Source organism: Harpia harpyja, chromosome 4 (assembly GCF_026419915.1).
Source record: "Harpia harpyja isolate bHarHar1 chromosome 4, bHarHar1 primary haplotype, whole genome shotgun sequence".
Lineage (NCBI taxonomy): Eukaryota > Metazoa > Chordata > Aves > Accipitriformes > Accipitridae > Harpia > Harpia harpyja.
In genome coordinates this window covers 6452012-6474236 of record NC_068943.1, presented here as the reverse complement: position 1 = coordinate 6474236, position 22225 = coordinate 6452012, and the positions used below count along the sequence as shown (strand labels likewise).

The window sequence follows — 22225 nt, the reverse complement described above, 5'->3', positions numbered from 1 at the left end:
TTTGAGGAAAGAATGCTTAGAGAGGATCCAGGCCACTGTTTCTAAAATACGCTGGTCAAAGGTCATCTGACTGAAATGCTATCAAAGGGACAATTAACCTGTCTTGGAAACTAATACAACACCCCATGTTCTGATCCACAGCACAGATATACTAGTCCATTAAAAATACCCCGAAAATTATTTTGCTAAGCAAAGATGAAACATCCTTTTTTGCCCTTATCTCATTCTCAAAACGATATAACAATTTCACAAGAATTTGCATCTTATTAATAAAAACTAAATACAAATTTAAAAAAAAAAAAATCAGCCTGAACCACATACGATCCATAGACAACATAATTATAAGCAACATAATGAGCAACTGAAAACAAAGTTTGACAACGGTATATGGCAAATTAGAAATACTACAATGTTATTAGCCCCAAACGTAAAGCTTGAGATGTTTATTACAATTATTTATAGAACTCAAACTTTAAAGTAAAAGCTATTTTATTGATAAATACAAAAACACTTCTGGAGCTTTCATAAATTATGGCTAGCAGCAGACAAGCAGCATCATAGCCTGCTTTTTGATGTTCAGTTTGATATATCTGAGTACCACATAACTGGCTGAGATTTTCACATTGAGATTGATTCCCTGCCACAACAAAATAAAAATAATGCCAATGGAGAAAATGAACAGGAACTAGAAATGCAAAGGAGGGATTAAAAAGGTAATAAATAATGAGATGCACAAGACATTATAGCTCGTCTTTTCACCCCTTTTATTTATATTATAAATCCCTTGGGGAGCCTCTTTACATATTTGTATCGTTATCAAGTAAGAAACACTTACTTGCTATGAGTAATAATAAACATGTCCTGGCACAGTTAAGTATCAGCAAATTATGCATTACCTTGTAACTGATTCCTGATTTCCTTTTTTCCTTGTCGTTCCATCAGTAAGGAGATCTTCATTCATTTTATCAGGCTTTTTCTGTACCTAGTCGTTAAAATAAATGTATTTGTGTAATTTGGGAAGTTAGTTGATAATTACTACTTCAATTGTGATATCTAACTATGGTGTACTTACTGGCTAGAGCTGGACCAACATCTTAACAATTTCTTTTTCAGTAAAATACTTACTGAACTGCATTAAACTGAACAGTAAAAATGTCATTTCATACTTTTAAACTATGTACAGAACTTACTGTAGTAAGAAAAGTAATCAATTACGAAGAATTAAATGGTGATTAATAAATCAAACAGCACGTTCAAGCCCTCTGTACTTCTTTATGCAAAAAGTAACCAAAAGCGTGGGGAATTGTATCTCATTTTCTTCCCTCATGAGTTTGTGATCCAGCCATTAGCTGGCAGAAGGGTAGCAGGGTGTCACACTATGCATGGAACTTACTTGAAGGGAAACTGATTCTCATAAGCCCTTCACAAGGAGAAGGCGACAACTCTGTCGCTGAAACGTAAGCTCTCTCATCCAACTTAAGCAATTTCTGCTGTCTTACCCAGATGCTTAATAAAGGCTCCAAATTAATTTTGTTTGCTGACCTTGATTTCCCTGATTAAAAGAAACCCAATTGTTTTTGAAACCCAAATAGTTTCTAAAACATTAAGTGTTTGAACATATTCAGTTATAACCATATTAGTTTCACATGTTTATACTGTCAAGCTAACGCTTGCAGTTTCCGTTCACACTAAATCATGCATCTTTTTAGCTAATGCTTCTGAAGCCACATCCTAGGTATTGCTGAAGTGATTCTACAGTTCAACTGAATGATAGAGCTTACATATTCTAGTTGTAAGCTTAATACGTGCCACCTTTCACATAGAATAATTTTCCTACTTTGACCCAAATGGCACCCTTTTACCCTTTCTCTGCAGTTTAAAGGCAGGCTTATCATGCTCCAGGGAGTTACACATTTTCTCCAGGTTCTGGAAACTTTCAGTTACAGGACTGTGGAACAGACTCATATATGTGGTTTAAAAAATTCCTTTAGTACTTTTGTTTACATTGTTCTCTCTCCTTCTCAATGTCTAAAATTAGGATACAACGTACCAAGGACACCTACACAAAATGTTATTTACAAAATAGTAGAAAACATGTAATATTATGAAGTTCTTTCTCCTTAATACAACTCGTGTTTCATTATCTCTTTTTGATACATCTTGAAGAATGAAAGTAACAATTTCATTTACACAAATTTGGTAGCTTCAGGTAGAATTCAACATACCTGATTTTAACTTCCACTCTGGTGTCTGGACTTCGTGTAAAATCCCTCCCCAGTCACAGGAGAGAACTGGATGTCTCAAGAGGTGGTCATCCCCTTGGTTTAAATACATACGCGAGCTGGCATGAGCAGTCCTTTGGACTGTCTTTGTCATTCTACTAAGCAGAGAGCGAGTTTAAGGCACCTAGACTACACTCTTAGACACCTTAAGCCAGATGAGATAAATCCTATCTATGTTACGCACACAAATGTCTTATTTTAACAGCTATTTAACAATCTCCCATGCAATTAGTATAGCCTGATTGGATCAAATTAACTACATTAATTTGCACACCATTCGCTATTTAATGATACAAAATCTAAATTATATATTTCAGTATACATCTTCCAATTAAATATAGCCTAAGACTTGTAAGCATTAGTCATATTTCATATAAGGAAATACTGCAGACAAAAAAAGGTATCTCTCTACATACTTGGACTTTGATAATTTTGCTTCTGAAGTTGCTTAATACGACGATAACATCTGTCAGGTCAGCTACAGAATCTGTTCCTTCATGGCTGTGAGAAGAAAAAAAAAACCATGCAAATTTACTGGCTTATTAAAACATGCATTTTTACTTGTGTTTAATTACAGTATAAGGTTTAGGATTGCTGATATTTATAGAAACAAAATTTCTTCACTTGCACCTAAGTATATCTTAACTTCAGAAACTTTGAGTTTTATTCATCACTAGACATTGTCCACAGTGGTAGCCCTCACTTTTTACTTTGGATTTTCACAGGAAATTTTATCAACCAATGAAAAAATGCAGCAACCTATAGCTGAATACGTTATTATATATTATACAGGTATATATTACATTCAAATATTAAACTACATTTTATTTTTCCAATATGGAAAACATCTTAGAAATTTCTGTGTGACGGCACTAAATGTACTTTCAAAATAAATCTGCTTTAAAAAGTCTAGGGAAAGCTTCATCACAGTGCTGTGATAGTAAAGATTGGCTTTCAACTGGTTGGCTTTGGTAACTGTACCCCTAAAGACATGACTGTGCAAGGTACCACATGAACGTTTGCCCTATTGAACATCAGTTTAAAGCCATTCAGGCATCTCAAAACTGTACTGCAGTCCACTGAGTAACAAGTATGAAAAATGTTGCTGTCGCTCTGTGATACAGTGTAATAACATAATTCTCAAATTTTACAGCTTTTATATTCAATAGCCCATATATTTTTCCTTCAATCCTTTCTGTCTTTTAACAGCATTATGTCGTTTCCTCTTGCTAAGGCTACGCATACAAAAAATTGGTTTAAGAAAGTAATCTGCTACCCCTTAGGCTTGATTTTTTTTTTTTTTTCTCCTAGAAAAACAGAAATATTTAAATCTGGTTTCAATCTGTTTCATACTACGTATTTTAAAATGACAGCATTTTATATCGTTATCTGAATTTTCTATTTAATACATTTCTGTAATAAGTATTCTTAACAAAACCAATAAGGGTTTTGTGTTTTGTCAAAAAGGTACTGAACACTGTTAGTATAACTTAGTTACTTAGTTGTAAACTCACTGAAAGTAGGCACAACTTCCTGTTTAAACCCAAGCAAAAAGTCTTGCATAAGACAGCACTATTAAATATTTAATAACTACTTTATTGTTATATAATTGTTGTACAAAACTAAACATGTCCAGCAGACTATTCATGTCACAGCTTTAAAATGTTACAAAACACATACTTTTAATATAAAAACAAATAAATATCAATATAATATAAATTATAATTTTCCATATGGAGAACAAAAGCATTCAAGTTCAACAAATGGAGACCATTTAAAATCTCAAAACAAACAAACAAAAAACTCCTTGCCCCAATTATAAAAGATACAACTTTCAGTTAAGCAGTCTGCATACCATCAAAATATAATAAATTATATCTACCTGCCTTTTTAAAAAATGAAATATTCAGCAGGAGCTTTTATATACTTTTATATATATATATCTTTAAAATATTTTCTGCAGTCTTATCTTGCAATACCTACCTGTTTTCCAACCCACATCACAGAATCAAAGCTCCAATAATAAGCAGTGCTCAGACTGTTGCTGAGTATACCAATTTTCATCTTCCTAATATTCATAGTAATTTATTAATAACAAATTGATTTACAAGTGTGACTGCTTCAAAATAATGATACTTGTTAGAAGCAGTGTTCAGGGGAAAAAAAGCTTATTTCAAAAGTGATGTATTTACATAAAGTAAAAATAAATTACTTGCATGTGTATTAGCTGCTACTATGAGAAGCAAATAAGCACTGAGGAGTAGAACATGCTGTAACTTCAAAATCCTGTATTTCTCCTAAAACTCCTATTATAATGTACAGGCTTGTGCCTCAAAGAAAAGAAGTCATCTCACAGTTCAACAGGAGAGGATATGACTAGTATACGAGGATGGAGAATATACTGCAATACGTCTTGGCAAAATTCCATCCTGTCAAATAGTTGCTTGAGTCCTGATAGCAATTTGATACTATTAATATCAGTAAAAGTAGTATCAAAGATCCTGGTACAGCCTCCAAAACATACTTTAGCTGTTGTACTCTAAGCCTATGGCTTGTCATAATTAAATGAAATAAACACTATTGTTTAGATTCCTCATCAAGTATTAATTTTACATAACTTAGCTGAGCTCAATTAAGCTCATTTGTATTACTTCTTAGGGAAAATCAGTAATCTTAAAAAACAGCAGATGATTTAAGTTTCCTTTGATCCAGCCTAGAATGTAAAGTGGTTTTGTTTCATTTTTTAATTCAACTATAGCTCATTACCTTATTTTTTTTAACCATGATATATTTCATAAATTACTTTATATATCTTAAGAATTGAATGTTAAATTACACAAATGATATAGCTACAGCTGGTGGAGATTAAGTGAACTTCTTAGGATAAAGACTATGTTTTTCCACTTTTTCAAAAGATTGCGAGTAGTTTCTGGAAAAAAAAAGAATTGAAAATTGCAAACAAATAGAACGAACCTAATATCCCGTTAACATTTCTTCCTGTAACACTGAAATTGATGCATTAACTAAATATTCAAAACAGCAAAGACGTTCATCAATTTTTTTAATACTAGCTGAAGACTAAACATCATATGGAACTATGTGTTCCTGAACTCCAAATAATAATAAATATTTTATAAGGAATAGACCTGTTTCAGCCCACAGAATTATGGGGCGGGGGGGAGGGGAGGAGGAACTGAAGCTGAAATAAAATAAAACAATGCTCTTCCTCTAGAACAGATCGGATCCAAAGCTTCAAGAGGAAGCCCTCATATGCTACAGATCTATACTGTTACATAAAACATGAGAAAATAAATTATTCTTCCAAGGAATAGTTGGAATGATGGCTAGCATATGTTCGTCATAGGAAAATTGACCATGGAAATTACAGATCTATAAAGCCATATAGGTGGCAACTAAATGCCAGTTACTGGAGTACAGCGTGACTTCTTTCAATGTACAGGGCTTTCTCCCAAGAGAGGGAAATGTGGCACAGTCAACATGCAGCCAGGGTACAGCACTGAAGGGTGCTTCTGCATCCTAAGGTGAAGGTGTAACCACAGTGATTCTTAGATGACTAAGAAACACTCAGAATTAACCAAAGAAAAAAAGCCTAGAACTGAAATGAATATAATGCTCCTGTTAAAAAAAAAATGCCACCCATCAGTAACACTGCATTCAGAGGCAACCTCAGGGCTGAAAAAAATTGTGAGAGAGAAATTTATGGCACTTCCTCCAGCTGATCAAGACACTGGTGGAGAGCTAGCAGTGCTCCAGTGGACATATTCTTGGAATTGCACGTTAAGTATGTTGGGAATGCCAAAATATTAATCAACAAAACCACGAGTGACATTCATTCCTACAGAATTTGGTGCAAGCAGTTGCATGATAATGCTAACCATGCGTGGAACTGGCAGGGCGAGTGTCTGGTAGCTGTGTAGCTGTATAGTAAGAGACTTTGCTAGCATCAAGTCTAGCTGAGCAGCTTAGGCTTATTATGTATTAACATATCCAAATGCCTTCAAGAACACACGAAGCAATCAAACAACAACTTACACTATCAGGAAATAAGGTATCTCTTAAAAATCATCTTTAAATCATCATTTGCTTCTTGTTCTATTTTTTCATGCTCTTTTTGCTCATTTTCCTTCAGTACTGTCAGATCTTTTCAAAATATGTTGCACTTTCAGATTCATTTCTAAGTATGTTTCCAAAAGATGGATTAATACTTACGAAAAAACCTGATAAATCTCTTCGGATCTTCCTTTACGCAGTCTCAGTGTCCAAGCACCTGGATTTGCTTTCAGCTGAAAATATCCCTATGAAAAAAAGGAAAGACAGGCACTTTCAGAATCCACCATGTACATATACAAAAATCAGTTGTCCGACATTTGGTACTGCAGCCCAGGTTAGTAACCATTAGCTACTCTCATACTAGCCCTGAAAGAAGTATGGCAGTGATGCAACCAACTACCACCTTTCTTGCATGTCCATATTAATGTCTTTCAGTGCCTCATTTGTTTCTAGCTCAATTTGAGTTGTATACAAAATCTCCACCTAGAACAGCAAGAAAGTGAGCTGTAAAGAAATAAATTATTAAACTGACCCTAAACCAAAAAGCTTCTTTGAAACTTAAAATTTTTATCTGCAACAACTTTCCAAGTCAACACAGCTCCTTCCCAATTTAGGAACACTGCAGATCGCTATCACCCTGGGAAAGCCAGACGAAGCAAGCTTTGGAATGCAAAGAATCATTAAAAGTTTAATCATGTTGAACATCATCTACTGTTGAGATCGTATTCAGTACTTGTATAAAAATCAAAGATTCACAGTTTATTAAGCATTTTATTCCTTGTGATAAAGTATTTACAGAGAACAGAGAATAGCAGATAGGTAACAGACCTTATTCATCAAAATCCTTCCTTTTCAAATTACCTTAGCTAAAGAAAAGAAACCTTTCACTTCAGAAATCATAAGACATGCTCTACAGACTGCTAAACTAAAAAATAATTACTTTGGATCACCAGAGGAATTCTTGGGTGTGGATTTGTCCCACAGAGGCTTTAAGCACTTAACTGAAGCATCTAAAATAGGAGCCTTCTTTTACCCAGATCATTGTGTAACAAAAAAGGTTATTTTAATCAGAATGTGATTCATACCTTACATTTATCAGTGGAATCTCCATCTGAATATAACTACCTCCTACCATCTACTCAAGGCAATTAGGCTCCAAGTTTAGGCACTTCAGATTAGAGTCTAAAATTAGGCTATATCCAAACCTATATTGGCTCAGAAGAGGAGCGGGGGAAAGCTCAGCAAATTAGAGATGCACATCTTTTGTAGATGGCCTCAAATCCAGGATGCTCCTGTTACTTTTAGCGTTACTAAGCTTGCAACACAGAGAAATGGATTTAAAGGACAAGAAGCTCATAAAGAATTCTCATGAAGAGCGTGCAATTGTAACAACTATTTCTGTACTTAATACTTACCAGGTTGGCCATCACAATAGTATCAACCATGACAGGATTATTCTTTGTGCCCAGAGTGAACTGTAACCCTCGAGGAGGTTGTCCAGTTGTCACATCAAAGCAATGTCCTTCAAGCAATATATATTCTAGTTCATATTCTGCTATAACCATCCCTTTTATCTGTGGAAGGAACATTTACTCAATAAATTATGTAATTTAACTATGTGGGAAAAGCAACACATTACAATGGCAAACATGTTGTGTGGGATTTACCTCAACTAAATTCAACTGTCAAAAAAAAAAAAAAAATGCAGGCACTTCCAGAAGGAACTTCACTCAATTTTATAAGAGGTAACCAAGATAAAGAGCATGAATCACTGTCTGGAGGGACCTTCTCTCCATTGACTGTTGAGGAAGCTGAGGCATCTCAGCTTTGGTAAGGTAAATCTCAACCTTTATTTTCACAACACACCTTCCAAATACATAGCTTCAGTCTATCAAACACCCTCAATATTTTGCGCAAGCTTAGTGACTGAAACAAATCTAGTGACTTTGAAGCTGAGGGATTAAAAATATAATTAAAAAATTGTGAACTAAAAAAGGGTCGAATATATTTTAATCTATATTAATAAACATCCATATATTCAGGTTTATTTGAAGATTTAACTAGGTTAATCCTATTACTACCAAAAATATAAAAAAACCCAAGAGAAATAGATAATTCAGAATCCTTTAATTTCTTTAGTTTTATCTCAAAAAAATAGTATTTCTGTAAAAATTATAAAGCTCAACATAGCAGATAAATTGCTTTTACTTGTACTCTGCATTCTGATTTTTTCCTGTTTCATTGCCTTCTTTTAAGACTTGCTTTTTTTTTTTAAAGTACGAGAGAATGTAAAAAAAAAGATGATGAAAATAGAAGTGGTAAAATACTGACTAAATAAACAATTACCACAGAAAATATTTCTGGAAAACAGACACAAAAAATCTCACAATATTTCCATTTCCCTCTTGAGGTAGAAGGTCCAACACAAGTTGTATAATGTTTACAAATGATCACTTACATCCTGTAAATGAATGTTATCTAGATCACAGGAACTTTTTACTGCTTCGACCAACCAGCTTTCAGGAGTGATCATGTTTAGAGTCAAAAGGGGTGATTCTGGCAATTCTAGGAATTTTGCCACAGGTTCAGAAGGAAGGTGCTTGTTGATCCCATAAGTTAATTCTGGTTCCAGAACAAAACGATAGAAGCTGTTGAAAAAGAAATGTTAAATAAACCACAAAACATTTACTTAAGGATGAAGTTCCAAACATTAAGTTCTTCTAAAATACCTTAAAATATAATATAGTAAATGTTTACCAAATTAATGATGTTTGGAGACACAGTAGCTCCCTATTCTTTTGCAATACTGTCAGACAATACCTATAGCATCTCAAATGAACTAGTAGATGAACACAGATCTATTTGCTTTTGATAATTTTTAGCTGTGAAAGTGCATAGTTCCCATTAACATTCTAAATGGCTGCGAAGGTGAATACCCAAGAGGTGCACGTAAACATCTGGACTGTGAACTGCCTCGAATTCTCAGAATCTGTATCCCTAAACTAAGCAGAAGAATTAATCTCTGCTGGAAGAAAAGAATCTTTGGGAACAGCTCCTGACACTAGCAGCAGCAAAGACAGAGAGCAGAGGAAAGGAAGGGTCTCTCTATTCCTCTTCAGCTCTTATCACATTTATTCGACAGGTCAAAGTTCCTTGCAACAACAAAATAATGACGATTTTCTTCCTTCCACTACTGATATGCAACAAAATGAGAAGAACCAGAGCAGAGAAAGAAGAGCACTGAAGATGGAGAGTGAAAGCAGCAAGCAATGACCGCTTCATATGGGAAAAAAAAAAGGACATTTAATTACTATGAAAAGTAGAAAGGTAAGAAAGTCTGTACCCATCTGGAGGAATACAATTTTCCCACAAAGTATTTGGGCTAGTATATGGATGCATTTCATATGAAACCATTGCTGCAAGAAAAATACAACCTGTCCGCAGGGCAGATGCCAGAACACTTCTTCCTCTCACCTCTTCCAAGCACAGGGAAAGAGCCAGGCACTAACACCTGCAAAGTGCCTAGCTTTAAAAGCGATCATGACAATGTTCACACAAGATACTCAGAAGATTGATGATTAAGATACTCTCTTGCAGTATAAGAGGTGTGAGTTTAATTCCTCTCAAACCGAATAGAAACTAAGGACTTCTGTTTTGTGGCCAAGTGATTTATTCTCTAGTCTGTTGGCTAAAGGGCAGGCACTACCACTGGCCTCTCTCGTAATAAGATCATAGGTAAAATATCTGCCAAAAGGATGGCAGTGCTTAAACATTTCTCTTAGAGGGAAAGGAATCCTCTCTGGGGAATTCACTTCAGTGTAAACATCTATAACTGAATTAGTGAACCCTGGTCTTTACAGACAGTTAAAAGAAGTTTCAGTTTAAGGCAGGTACTTCCAGGGTATAATATTCTTAAATTATAACAAGATCTCAAATGCAGACTGTACATTTACTGAGATGAATTTCATTTTTAAGTTAAGTGTACTTAATCTGTAAAATTCATTACAGAGACAGTGGGCTATAAGCAGCGACCAAGTTAGGCAGACAATCTCCCTCTGCAAGTTTTCATAGGCATGAAAGACTCTCCAACTGATTTCTCTAAGGATTGTTTATCACTTCCCTGTGATCCCATGCTTGACACCTTAGAAGTAGAATTTTTCTCTAGACAAGTGCAAACTGCTTAGGTAATATGCAACTTACATTCAAAGAAAATAACTAATGCAACAAAGGTATCCAGAAACACAAACCACTGTTTAGTTTTTAAGGGAATATAAACTGTTAAGGCTGTTTTTCCAAACCAAGCAAGATCATATACTTGTAAGAAAAGCTATGAACTACTGACCTCTTCAGTGGCACTTCTGACAGCTTAGATCTGCAGTTCAAAAACAACCTGAGTTTCACATTGATAATGTCTTTGAGTACCTACAGAAAAAAAAAAAAAAATCTCTGTAAAAATGGTTCTTGGCAATCACCAAACTTTGAAAATAAGCCAAAGTTATCCTTGTGACATCCTGTCATTTCTCAAGCTTCAGTACAAATCTCAAACATTTTAAAGTTCTAAATATATCTGTATATTAAAGGATGTTGTCAGATATTCCAAATAAAGATTTGACCTTTTCTAAAACTGCATGATTTAGCACATGATATTCTTGATAGTCAAAATGTTAACGTTTTCCCCTAGTGATGCAGTTTTTTAAAGAGCAGCTATTCCCATTTTCCAATGCTTGAGTAAATTATCACCTTTCTTATATTGTGTTTTCTAGAAGATTTTAAAGCACTTGAAAGTATGTACATGTCTTTTATTCAATAAGCAATCTTAAACCAATGACTTTCACTCTTATTAAAATAGTTGTATACAGTAAATTGCTGAATATAGTAAAGCTCAGAGAATTATTTTAATACTTAATAATTTTAAATGTCAGCAATAGATTAATGATGTATTAAACTATTCAATCAACTTCAAAACATTCCAGTAAGTTAAAATATTTCTACTTCTTCCTCAGTTTCTGCATCTGTTCATTTCTAAAATACTGATTTTTCTGGATGCTGTTATATAGGAACCATATATTAGGACAGTATTTTCTTCTTATTTTTGTAAGCAATCTATGTTGTTTAAAGTTAAAGTTATTAATTTCTTTAAAGCATTCTTAAAAACCTTTACCAAGTTATCTTAATTTCTGTGGTTTCTGATCCAAAGTGCTTATTTGAAAGCATAAAGCCGCTGTCTACCTTTATGGGTATTATTAGAAAAGCAAGTAAGATATTAAAGCTAAGTTAAAATACTGATACCACTAAGGCTAAAATGTAAACTAAGCAAGACATTGGTCATCCTTAAATCTCTCTTTTATTATAACCATTTCTTTCTTTCCTCAGTTCAACCCATGGCTACACATATTCTTTACTACAGTGCTACAACTTCACATAGTCCTATGGACCTGTTCTGCTTCTAGTTTCGCAGTCTCATCCTTCATGTCACCTGAATACCATCACTGAAAAACTACTGAGCAAAAAATAAAGACTAGGGAGTGGCATAAGGGTGAGAACAAGTGAAGAAGCAGGAAACGAGAACCCAACAGCACTGGAAGCATAAGAAGGGAAAGTATTACGTGACATGAGCTAAAGACCACCAAAATCAAAACAGACGTCAAAGTGACTCAAGTATGTATCTATCATTCAGAATAAAAAGCATTTGTAACCAGTGCTAACTGGTCTCCTCTACTAAAACATACCCAGAATTTTCAACATCAAAGAAAACAATTTCTCAAATAAAGATGTAGCATCCAAAATGATGTAAACCTGTATTGGACTTTACCTTCAAACAAGACAAAAACCTCATCCCATTAGTAAGAATGATACTTCAGCGATCTGCATTGATAGGTTGTTGTGTGTAGAATGAAATGATCTTGGAAAAGACTGAGGTATCATCCCAGTTCATCAGCTGACCATGAAATTTAGTATAATATCATAGCCAAAAGAATAATGCCATTCTTAATTAACATTTCAAAGGAATTTAAATAGGAAATGACAAAGAAGACAAGAATGCATTATCTCTGTATTTTCCAACAATGCAACTTCTGGAATACTGAATTTGGTTCTGTTATTTAGGGCTTATGAGGACACCAAAAGCCAGAGCATTCAAGTTGACACATGAAAATGGTTACAAGATTGGAAAGCCTCTTTTATAGCAGGGTATTTGAAGAGTCCAGTCTGTTTCCTTTAAATCAGAAAATCCAAAGAGGAGCATGGTAATGTAGTTCAGGGAGTATTTCATACTGTAAAAAATGGCTGAATTATTTTAGTTTACTAGGCTTGAAAATTATTTAAGAACAAGTTTTATTTTGCATGTGCAGTCACTTTGCAAAACACTTACTGTAAGCTACCACAACTCATCTGAAAAGCATTAACTCACTAAACCACGATTATTCAACCAATCACTTGGAATTGTTTGTGAACATCACCACAATGGAAAGCATCTACACTGAAAACAAACTCTTATAATAGAATCTTCAACAGAACTGACAATATGATGAGAAAATGAATACTTACAGCATGGAGCTAAATAAAAATCTGCAGTTCCAAGTCTGAGTTTAACAGTCAGGTTAATTAGCCACTGGAAAAGCTCAGTAGAAGCTGTGATCTGTACTCAGTTGCTTGATAATATTTAAATTAGGATTAGATTAAAAAAATGATTCTACTTCAAATGCTAATCGATAAGAAGTAGTCCTATGACCAGTGTTATATAGGAAATGAGACTAGATTGTCCAAAGGGGTTCCTTCAGAGATTCCTACCACTTTAGGGATAGAATAAGAGTTTCTCTCTGAAGACAGAATGAACAAAGGAAAAAAAGGCAAAAGATAATTGATAGGAAAAAAGAAAAGGTTTGATTTTTCTCTCCACATTTTTGACTTCTTTGACAGTTACTGGAACAAGAAAAAAAAAAACAAAAACATAGATGATCCTAAGAGTTACATACTGCTGGAGTAAAGCAGTTGGCTAGGGGACATGTAGTTTGTTCAGTGGCGTCATGTATAATATTTTTTCAGCTGGTTTTGGTGAACCATGAGGAAAAAAACCCAACTCTTCAATTTTGTCCTCATTTTTAGAAGAAGGAATTTCTACTTTTTTCACATCACCTTAGGGACCACCTTCATAACTCTAGGAGTAGTTAGCTGTTCCATGTATTCTGCTGAGAACTGATGTGGTCCAACCTTGGTCAAGTTATGGCTAGTGTTTAAAGATATACTGTAGGCAGTGACTGTTGCTTTGTCTGGAAATACTCGATGCTGAAGTCTATGACAAAACTTTTTGAAAAAGCGAAAACATGAGTTATATGGAAAGTTCTACCTGCCTCCCTCTGGAGAGGATATAGAGCAGTTCTTACAATACAATCCAGTATTTATTTTAAAACCAGATAAAAGCCTTGGCTCTGCTCTCATTCATGCTCTGACTCATACCTTGCCTCTGTCCTTAAACTGCCACTTTCTCAGACTAGGCAGTAAAGTTTAGATTAGTTTACCTACAGCTGTTTACACTTTCTCAATTTCAATTCCATTTAACATAAGCAACATTTTGTTTATATTTTTTTTAAAAATTTACCAAAAGATTTCTTCGAAGTGACTATTAAGTGTCACAAAGTAATATAATAGCATGCTTTCACCAGGGTAAAAAAAAAAAATCATAACGTGGCCATATTCAATATGGACTGGGGCAAGAATCATGTGCTTTACTGTGGTAGTTACTACACAAATTCTGCACCATGAATAGCTACCATTCCAATATACTTGGCACTAATCCAATTACGTTATTCAAAAAAAATCCTTTAAATATAAATATATCCCAGTGCTTAAAGTTTACAGTATTTAAGTCACCTATATATAGCAAGATAATCAGAAAGGCATCCATTTAGGAACTTTGAGTTTGGGGCTTGCTGTATATGTATGCAAGTTTCATCTCTACAGCAGGAGGTGGTGGCTTTCCACATAATGAGATGTATCTTTTTTGTTTTAATTTTCAGGTTACTTTATTTTTCATTTTAAAAATATAATTTAAAAAAAAGTTTCATCTACATTAAAATATTTCTGATTTTAGTGTCAACAGCATTTCATTATTCTCTCCTAAGGGGTGGCTTCTTGAATAAAACTATAGCTCCTAAATATCAAGTAGGATCTGCGATGGCTGAACAGCTTGGTATACCATGGGAGTCATTTGCCTAGGCATGCATTAGGGAAGATATTGCTCATTAGGGAGCCTGTTGCGCTAGGAGGAATGGAGGCTTCTGGTCTGAGCTACAAGATCCTTGACGCAACTTACCATAATATGACCTTCTGGCTGAATGGAGAGAGTTTCCAGTCAATTCCAAAATGAAAATATTTTCATTTGGTAATATCAAGCTTTCACTTTAAATGAGAATGGTGAAATGAAAGATCTGGTTCTAGAGAAAAGCTAGTATTTCAGAGTCTTGAAATATCAGAATTTTCGTGAATTTTTTTAATGTTTTACTTTGCTTCACTATTATGTATGAAGAGTGAGTGGATGCTTCAACATTTGATAAAAAAGGCATAAAAGGGTATGAAAATGGGAGGGGAAAAAGCAATATAAGAATTTATGAAACTTTCATAATTACTGCAGAGAAAAAGATAAACCAGGATGCAGCAAAAATCAAGTTACAGGCTTCAGAATTGTAACAGACCATAAAGAGAAGACAAAATTTACATTTTTATGGGAAACTATAAAGGAACCTGAGGTAGAGTGATATTCTGCAGCTAGCGAAAAAAGAAAATCATTTTAGGAGCTATGTTTTAGGACAGTTTCTCTTTAGATGATCAATAGCTACACACAATGGAAGACTTCTAGATATACTTGGTAGCATTAATCAACTGAGAAATACCCTTCCAAGAGCTGAAAGGTTTATAGTCCAATCTTCTTATGATGATATTACAGGTCAGATTTAGACCACCTCATTTAGGTACCTTGGAAAACTAAGGTGATTTGGTTTAATGGAAAGAAGCATATGCCTCTTATTTGAGATGGGAGATCCTTTCCCTCTATATTACGCAGACAATCTCTTCCTTTCCTCCTATTGACTATAAAGAGCATTTATGGACTCACTTTTAAGAGGACTGGTTCATGGGGTATCTGAATTTTAATTGCAAATAAGGTACTTACAATGATGAATTAGAACATCCCCAACTTTTTAATATGAATTTAAATAACTAAATATATATTTTTTAAAAATACCTGAATTTTGTTTACCCCTTTACTACACTGTACCTGGAAATTAGAAATAGTTTAGTAAAAATTAAACTACAAATATGCAAATTAAAAGAAATGACCACCATCTTACAATCAATAAATGAGCCATCTTCTGTGCCTCTCTTGTCAATGGATCCACAATAGCAATAACATCATAGAATGGTTCATTCTGTTGGGGATCAACTTTTACTACACTGTTAAAAAAAAATAACAAATGACATGAAAACTCTAAACTGAATTTGTGGAAATAACAAACATTTTTAGGCACAAATTAGTATTACCAGAGGCACTTTAGATTTTACTGCTTATGAAGACATTTCCCTCATTTCAAGCAGTAATCATTATTGGTCCCTGTGATATCACTAGGAAAGCTAAACGTGAACAGCAATTAAAAATTTAGCATTAATCTACATAGTTCCATACTGGTTATTGGATAAATACATACCCCATAACAAAATTCATAAAATAAAAGGAAAACACACAGCAAAATCTTAAACACGGCCTTTTTGTCACTGGTCTACAGTTTCCTTCACCAATATCTAGAATCATCAGATTTGACAAGTGCCTGCAGTGACACAATTTAAAAAAAACCAGTGGGAAAAATGGCGACTCAGAAGAGTGAAACTTGATAGGATGGATTAGCTTTATGCATTCCAGAAAATAATTTAGTTTGATAAACTTGATTAGACTAAGTCAAGGAGATCCTAGTTAAAGTACTCTGGATCTAGAGAAAGGAAATGTTAGTAAACCTTATTTAAATAAAAAAAAATTTTAAAAAAATCATGTGCTGCAAATATACAAAATGGACTATCTGAATTTGGTTTCCACAAAAACATACCGTTAGTGAGTCAAACTCCCTCCAATATGGTAGTAGCATAGTACTGACTGTTACTAGTATAACTTTGGAAAAGGTGTTAGCTACTTAAAACGGGCTACTACTGATTTTACTCCTTGTATTTTCAACAACAGGGCCAGCCCATCAAGTACAGCACACTAGAGTACCTTTACCAGTAAAAACAAGTAGGAATTTGGAAGTAGCATTACAAAAATCTTTATTTTGATCATGGTTCTTGTGTTATCATATGTCCTTTTAAAAAATGTACCTGTGTGCTCCAGAAAGCTTGCCCCAGCTAAGCTTAAATTAAAAACAGCAACCGTTAGTGTCCCATTACAAAGAAGACAGGATTCACAGATGCATATCTTGGTATTTTAGGTCTCATTCATTAACAATGACAACAGAAGATGATGCTTAGCGCATACTCACTTTCTAAATCTAGTATCAGAAACACAAGGAGCCAACATACAAGTAAGTACACTAAGGACAATAAATCTGTTAGCTGATGACAGTCTGTTCAGTTTTTCTTAAGGAATTAGGTGCCAATGAGCCCTATTAATTTGCATTTGAATATAATCTAGTTGTATTAGCTGTGTATTTAGCTGTGGTCAAGAATGACACTGCTAAGCCGCAAACTATTACACAGGTATAAGCACATGTATATTAGCCTTGACAATAGTACTCAAGATCCACAAACAGAAAAAGTTGTGCTAGGGTTTTCCACATTAATGAAAATTAGTGGGAGCTTCTTTTAGCTCTAATCCCTGAATAAATTTCTAATATTTTAGTAAAAGTATGGACTCCAAGTTTTCTAACTCCAGATCACCACTTCTATTCATACCAATTGTAATCACTCTTTTTTCAGCAAAGGGTAAGGTTGGAAAATCATTAGTTATTACTAATTAATTTATTAAGAGGTAAAGATGAATTACGCTAGGGCAGATGAACAGGTTGTTCATACAACCATAGAATCAACAACTTCTTTTAAAACTGGAATGCTTACTCAGGTTTCCAAAGACTTTATGTAGTCATCAGTACATTCTAATTTTAATATGAAAGTACTGTAAGTGCATTATCATGACAGACAGAACTTACCTGTGCTGTTCTTTGAGTAATTCAGCATCTTGTCTATTCTCTGTTTTAGGCAAAGATGACAGTAGGGCATCTATTTTCATAATCAAATCACTGCCACTGTGTTAAATAAGGCACATATAATTTGTTTTTCATTAGAAAAGGAGTAAAACACTCAATTTTAATGTTTATCTGTCTGCATAAGGGATATTTAAAAAGCCTACATCCCAAACCTGCACTCTTTAAAATGATTATCACCTCGAAATTTGTAGCTTTGAGTAAAACCTTTAGCATGACAATGCCCAAGAACCACTACTGCCTTAGAACTTGTGAACTGTACGCTTCTTAATTTTAAGTGATGCAGAATTAGCAGAATTACCATTCAGCCTCACAGTTTGCATGGTACAATCTGCTGGCATTTATAGCTCTTTATTCCTTTTTTTTTTTGCAATTTTTCCCCTTTGTGACAACATCTAGGAACAGACATAAATGAACAAGTTTCAAGTTTATTTGGCCACATCTTTTCATTTTTTTTTGGTATTTCTTACTGAAATTTCCTTAGAAACCTTAGTAGTTCTAATTCAGTGTCACTAGGTCTTATTATTTGATTAAACATGTTTTGCTTCTGAATAATCTCCTTGATATTTCTACCTCTCCTTAATTTTGTTTTTCTGATAGTTATTCTTTCAGTTGTGCCAGTCCTTCCAGATAACAGAAATGATACTCAGACACAGAAAGTCAATAGATATTGTAAAAATAATATAATTTTGCTCTCTGTACACAAACTGGCTCCTTAGATTAAAAGCTGGCTGGAACTCATCTTTACACTTCTTCAATTAACAGATGTGTGAATGTTGTCTAGCAGGGTGTCAGAGCACCACATCTGCCCACACCTCTACAGGCTCCTTTTCTAATGATTCCCAAAGACAATGCACTTTCTTACTTTAAATATCAATACTCAGATATTACTGTGGTTTTAAGATGCACTGGATTTTATCAAGCTTATTATTATTCTTTATAATTACTCTTAAGTAAACAAAAGCTAGTAGGAATTGTTTACAGTTAGCGGTACCTGTCTCTTGGTTGTAAGTAAGTACAGTGAAAGTAGATAAAAGTAATTTAGCAGAGCTGCACACATGTTATGAAGCAAGTTGGAGAGGATATGATTTTATGGACATGCAGTGATCTCTTATGCTTTAGCCTCATCACACATATGACCAATGATAAAAGGGTGCACGTCTCCTGAATAACACAGGGTGCCTTTTTTTCTGTTCTGTGCTTAACGACGAGGTAGTAAAGAGGCTGTCAGCAGCAGGGTAAATGACACATGCAGTTGAAACCCAACATATACAGTGGAAAACTATGTTAAATAGCATAATTAGCCAAACATAAAGGTGATACAAAATTTAGCAGATGTGCCATTTCTTCTAGAAAATAGGGCAAGGGTTGGAGTATGTAAGTATACCAAGTCTGTCAGGGAAATGCTAAAAAGGAAATGAAGGACAGTTAAACTTGTCTATGTAGAAGTACTTGGATGCTAAGAGGACAGCAAATATATAGCATGCAAACAACACTTTAAGTGCATGTAGAGTGTATATATATGAGTATATAGTATGAAGAGTACTATGACTATATATTTGAATCTTCGTTCATATTTCCCATGCAGAAGGATTATTAATTTGTCACAGACAATAAACAAGGCAGTATATCATAAAGCCTCAAAATGCAAAAGTATTTTACCTTTTACTACTGCCTCCCATCTCTTTGACAATAGCTTTAATCTTCTCTGCTGAGGTACTGTATGTTATTTTTTCCAACAAATTAAAGTCTTCTGCATAGAATTCATTTTCATCTAAAGGACCCAGTACCTTAGATAGAGAAAACATGTTACTAAGCGTAGAATGTCCAATAATGTTTCTTCTGTATGCAAAAATATACTAATATTTTAAATGAATGCACAATATTCAATATGCAACCCCTAGCCCTATATACATTAGTATTATTAACTATATAGTACTGAATTGGATAGTAACTATGCAGGATTACGTTTTTACAGTTATGTAATTACAGTTAATTATCAATCACAAAGAACAGCTGCAATAGAAATATCCATATTTTTCGTTATACATACCTATGTAAAGGCATACACTATTTAGAAATAACAAATACAAATTTAAGAAAAAGCTCTGTTAGTTACATTATTTTAAACTGAAATTCAAATTACTATCTGCCTACCGCACTCTTTAGCTGTTTAATTCTGTGAACACATTCTTAACTTCTCACGGCTTCTCAGATGAAGCAGAATGGATAGAAAAGAAGAAAAGAGCAAGGATAAAAGAGCAAAGAAATGCAGGATATCCAGAGGCAAGAAACAGAACTAGTACAGTTTTTTGGTGTCTGAAAGAAAAGAAGATGCCTTGAAGTCCCAGAAAATAGATTTGAGGATGATGTTTGGATTTCCTATTCATAGTCTACCAGGCTAAACTGACCAAAGTCAACTTCAAGAGCCTACAGGACTCCCAGGATGTAGAATGTCATGATGTAAGTTTGGTGTAATTCAACTGCTTCCTAGAAATGAGAGGTTATCTAGCAAAATGCCACTTTTGAATTTTTTATTAATATTAATGATGCATGAGATAGAAAAACTATAGTCTGATTATGAAATACCATGCTACTTTTGTAGAAGTCATAACTAGAAAAAAAATTTGCTCATAAAAACAAAACTTCAGTGGTGAAACAGCAAGGATAGAAATGAAGGATATCCCATGTCTTTTTTAAAAGTAATGTTTTAAAGTGAAAACAAACTTTCAGATAGATGAATATATATTATCAACTTTATCCAAGTATTTTTAAGAAACGCATTTCCTCAAAACTTAAAAGATTACATTATTTGAGCTTTTTTAGGCATGGAAAACAGTAATAACCATTTATAAAATAACATTGCATATTTAGTTGGGGGGAGTTTGACACACAAAAGCCAACACAATTCTTCTGGGCTTTATCAACAAAAACACTTTCTGTGGGTTCATTAGTGGTATTTTAGTTGTATCTCAGAAGCCATTTAGGATGCACAAGAGTAACTAAGAACACAATTTAAAAAGAGTTTCCAGTAATGAGATGCCAACATAGTATCTCTGTTTCTTTCTAATGGTGGAGCAATAAATGGAAAATAGAAAAGAGTTAACTCAGAGTAGTTTGTATAAATTGTATTTGTAATGTAAGGTATTGACTGTCATTAACAAATACTAAATATTGACCCCAATATTGTATTTTTTAATCACATTCCTCTATAGCCACACTGTAATTAAGGGTATTGGTTTCAGAATATTTATACAAGAAATTGAAACAACAAAACTACTATACTTTTATTTGAACAATAAGAATTAGGACTATAGAACAATTTAATATTTATAAACAATTTAGGGGTTTAGAGCTTGAAATACTACCCTAGTCAGTGTAATACTTCAAATATTAACATATTTAAACGATTTTGGCAGATTAACTCTTAAACAGCTGTGGAAATGACATACATCCATAGTAGCTTCAGTGGAATGGAGCTAATAACCAAATTAGAAGTAAAACAAAAACCAAGGCAAACATTCATACCATTCACTAACAGGCTGAGTAAGTGGGAAATAAATATAATGCATTTTCTTTGGCTTGAAGCTGAAGTTCCAGGAAGTGAAAAACACCTACAAGAAGATTGAGAGATGACTTAATTTCTTTCTTACCCTGCCATTGCTCATAACAGCCATTTGCCCTGGACGCAGCTTAAGAACCTCCTGGCAGAACATCTGGTGGGTTTTAATTAAATCCAGTCCTAAAGTGTTGTACTTCTTCTCAAAAGTATCATCATCCATTCCCTAAAGCAAAGGTAAAGCATGAGATGGTGGAATGATTCAGCAAAAATAAATTTTGTAACAGCTGAGGTAATCAAAGATTTTCTTCAAGTTACATGGTAACCAGAAATCAAAACAGCAACCTCAGCTTCAGTTAAGTACATGACTGTTGGTGTGGAGCCATGATCTCCCAACTAGCTAGTGTGCAGTTTTTACCCTCGGGCAACTGTGAATAACCATGAGATGAAAGCTGAGCCTGAGGTTAAGCACTTTTTCTATGATCCAGCACACAGCTGCATGAAAAATAACATTCTCTGTTAACAACTGAACTATATTCTCACTTTTAGGAAAAAGATATAAAAAAATCCATAATACTCTAAAAACCTAACAGTCATTTTAATGTGGTCATTGGATACAGCTTAAACATGTTTTAGGGAAGCCAACATCATCCAGTAGGATACATAACAAATCCATGTTCAAAGTGGGAAAAAAATGCTGGAACTTCGCCATGCTTACAATGGCACTGTGCCTCACCTGCCAAAATTATCCTCCTATATTAAACTCCACTGGTAGGTATTTCTGCATTAGAAATGTACAGGCCAAGCAAATAGCTTCATTCAGACACAATTAATAAAATAAATTAGTAACATGCATACACTGCTTAATTAGCTACCTTTATGTCTTTCAAAATTTATTAGACAATGAAATAAGAGGATGACCCAAACCAGCTAATTAATTTTCCAGTACGGTGCCAGAGAGTTCTCTCAGTCTTCCAAATCTTCCTATTTAAAAGTACTACAATTTACAGCTCCTTCTAAAACAAAAACTGTAGTTTGCAGCTTTTATTTGATAACTCGGCTCCACTCTACGTGTG

General features: G+C 34.1%; 1 protein-coding gene across 2 annotated transcripts in view; it reads right to left on the bottom strand.

The window, feature by feature from the left end:
• Positions 1 to 22225, bottom strand: part of UGGT2 (UDP-glucose glycoprotein glucosyltransferase 2) — a 92467-nt gene that overhangs the window by 16268 nt on the left and 53974 nt on the right. For both annotated transcript variants that reach the window (XM_052785763.1, XM_052785764.1), the window contains exons 22-31: positions 21244 to 21375; positions 19253 to 19380; positions 17537 to 17632; positions 15698 to 15800; positions 10696 to 10775; positions 8812 to 9001; positions 7769 to 7927; positions 6513 to 6598; positions 2699 to 2783; positions 897 to 982 (exon numbers count right to left, since the gene is read on the bottom strand). In XM_052785763.1, coding sequence (XP_052641723.1) covers positions 897 to 982; positions 2699 to 2783; positions 6513 to 6598; positions 7769 to 7927; positions 8812 to 9001; positions 10696 to 10775; positions 15698 to 15800; positions 17537 to 17632; positions 19253 to 19380; positions 21244 to 21375 — 1145 coding nt within the window. The remainder of the gene's footprint in view (positions 1 to 896; positions 983 to 2698; positions 2784 to 6512; positions 6599 to 7768; positions 7928 to 8811; positions 9002 to 10695; positions 10776 to 15697; positions 15801 to 17536; positions 17633 to 19252; positions 19381 to 21243; positions 21376 to 22225) is intronic.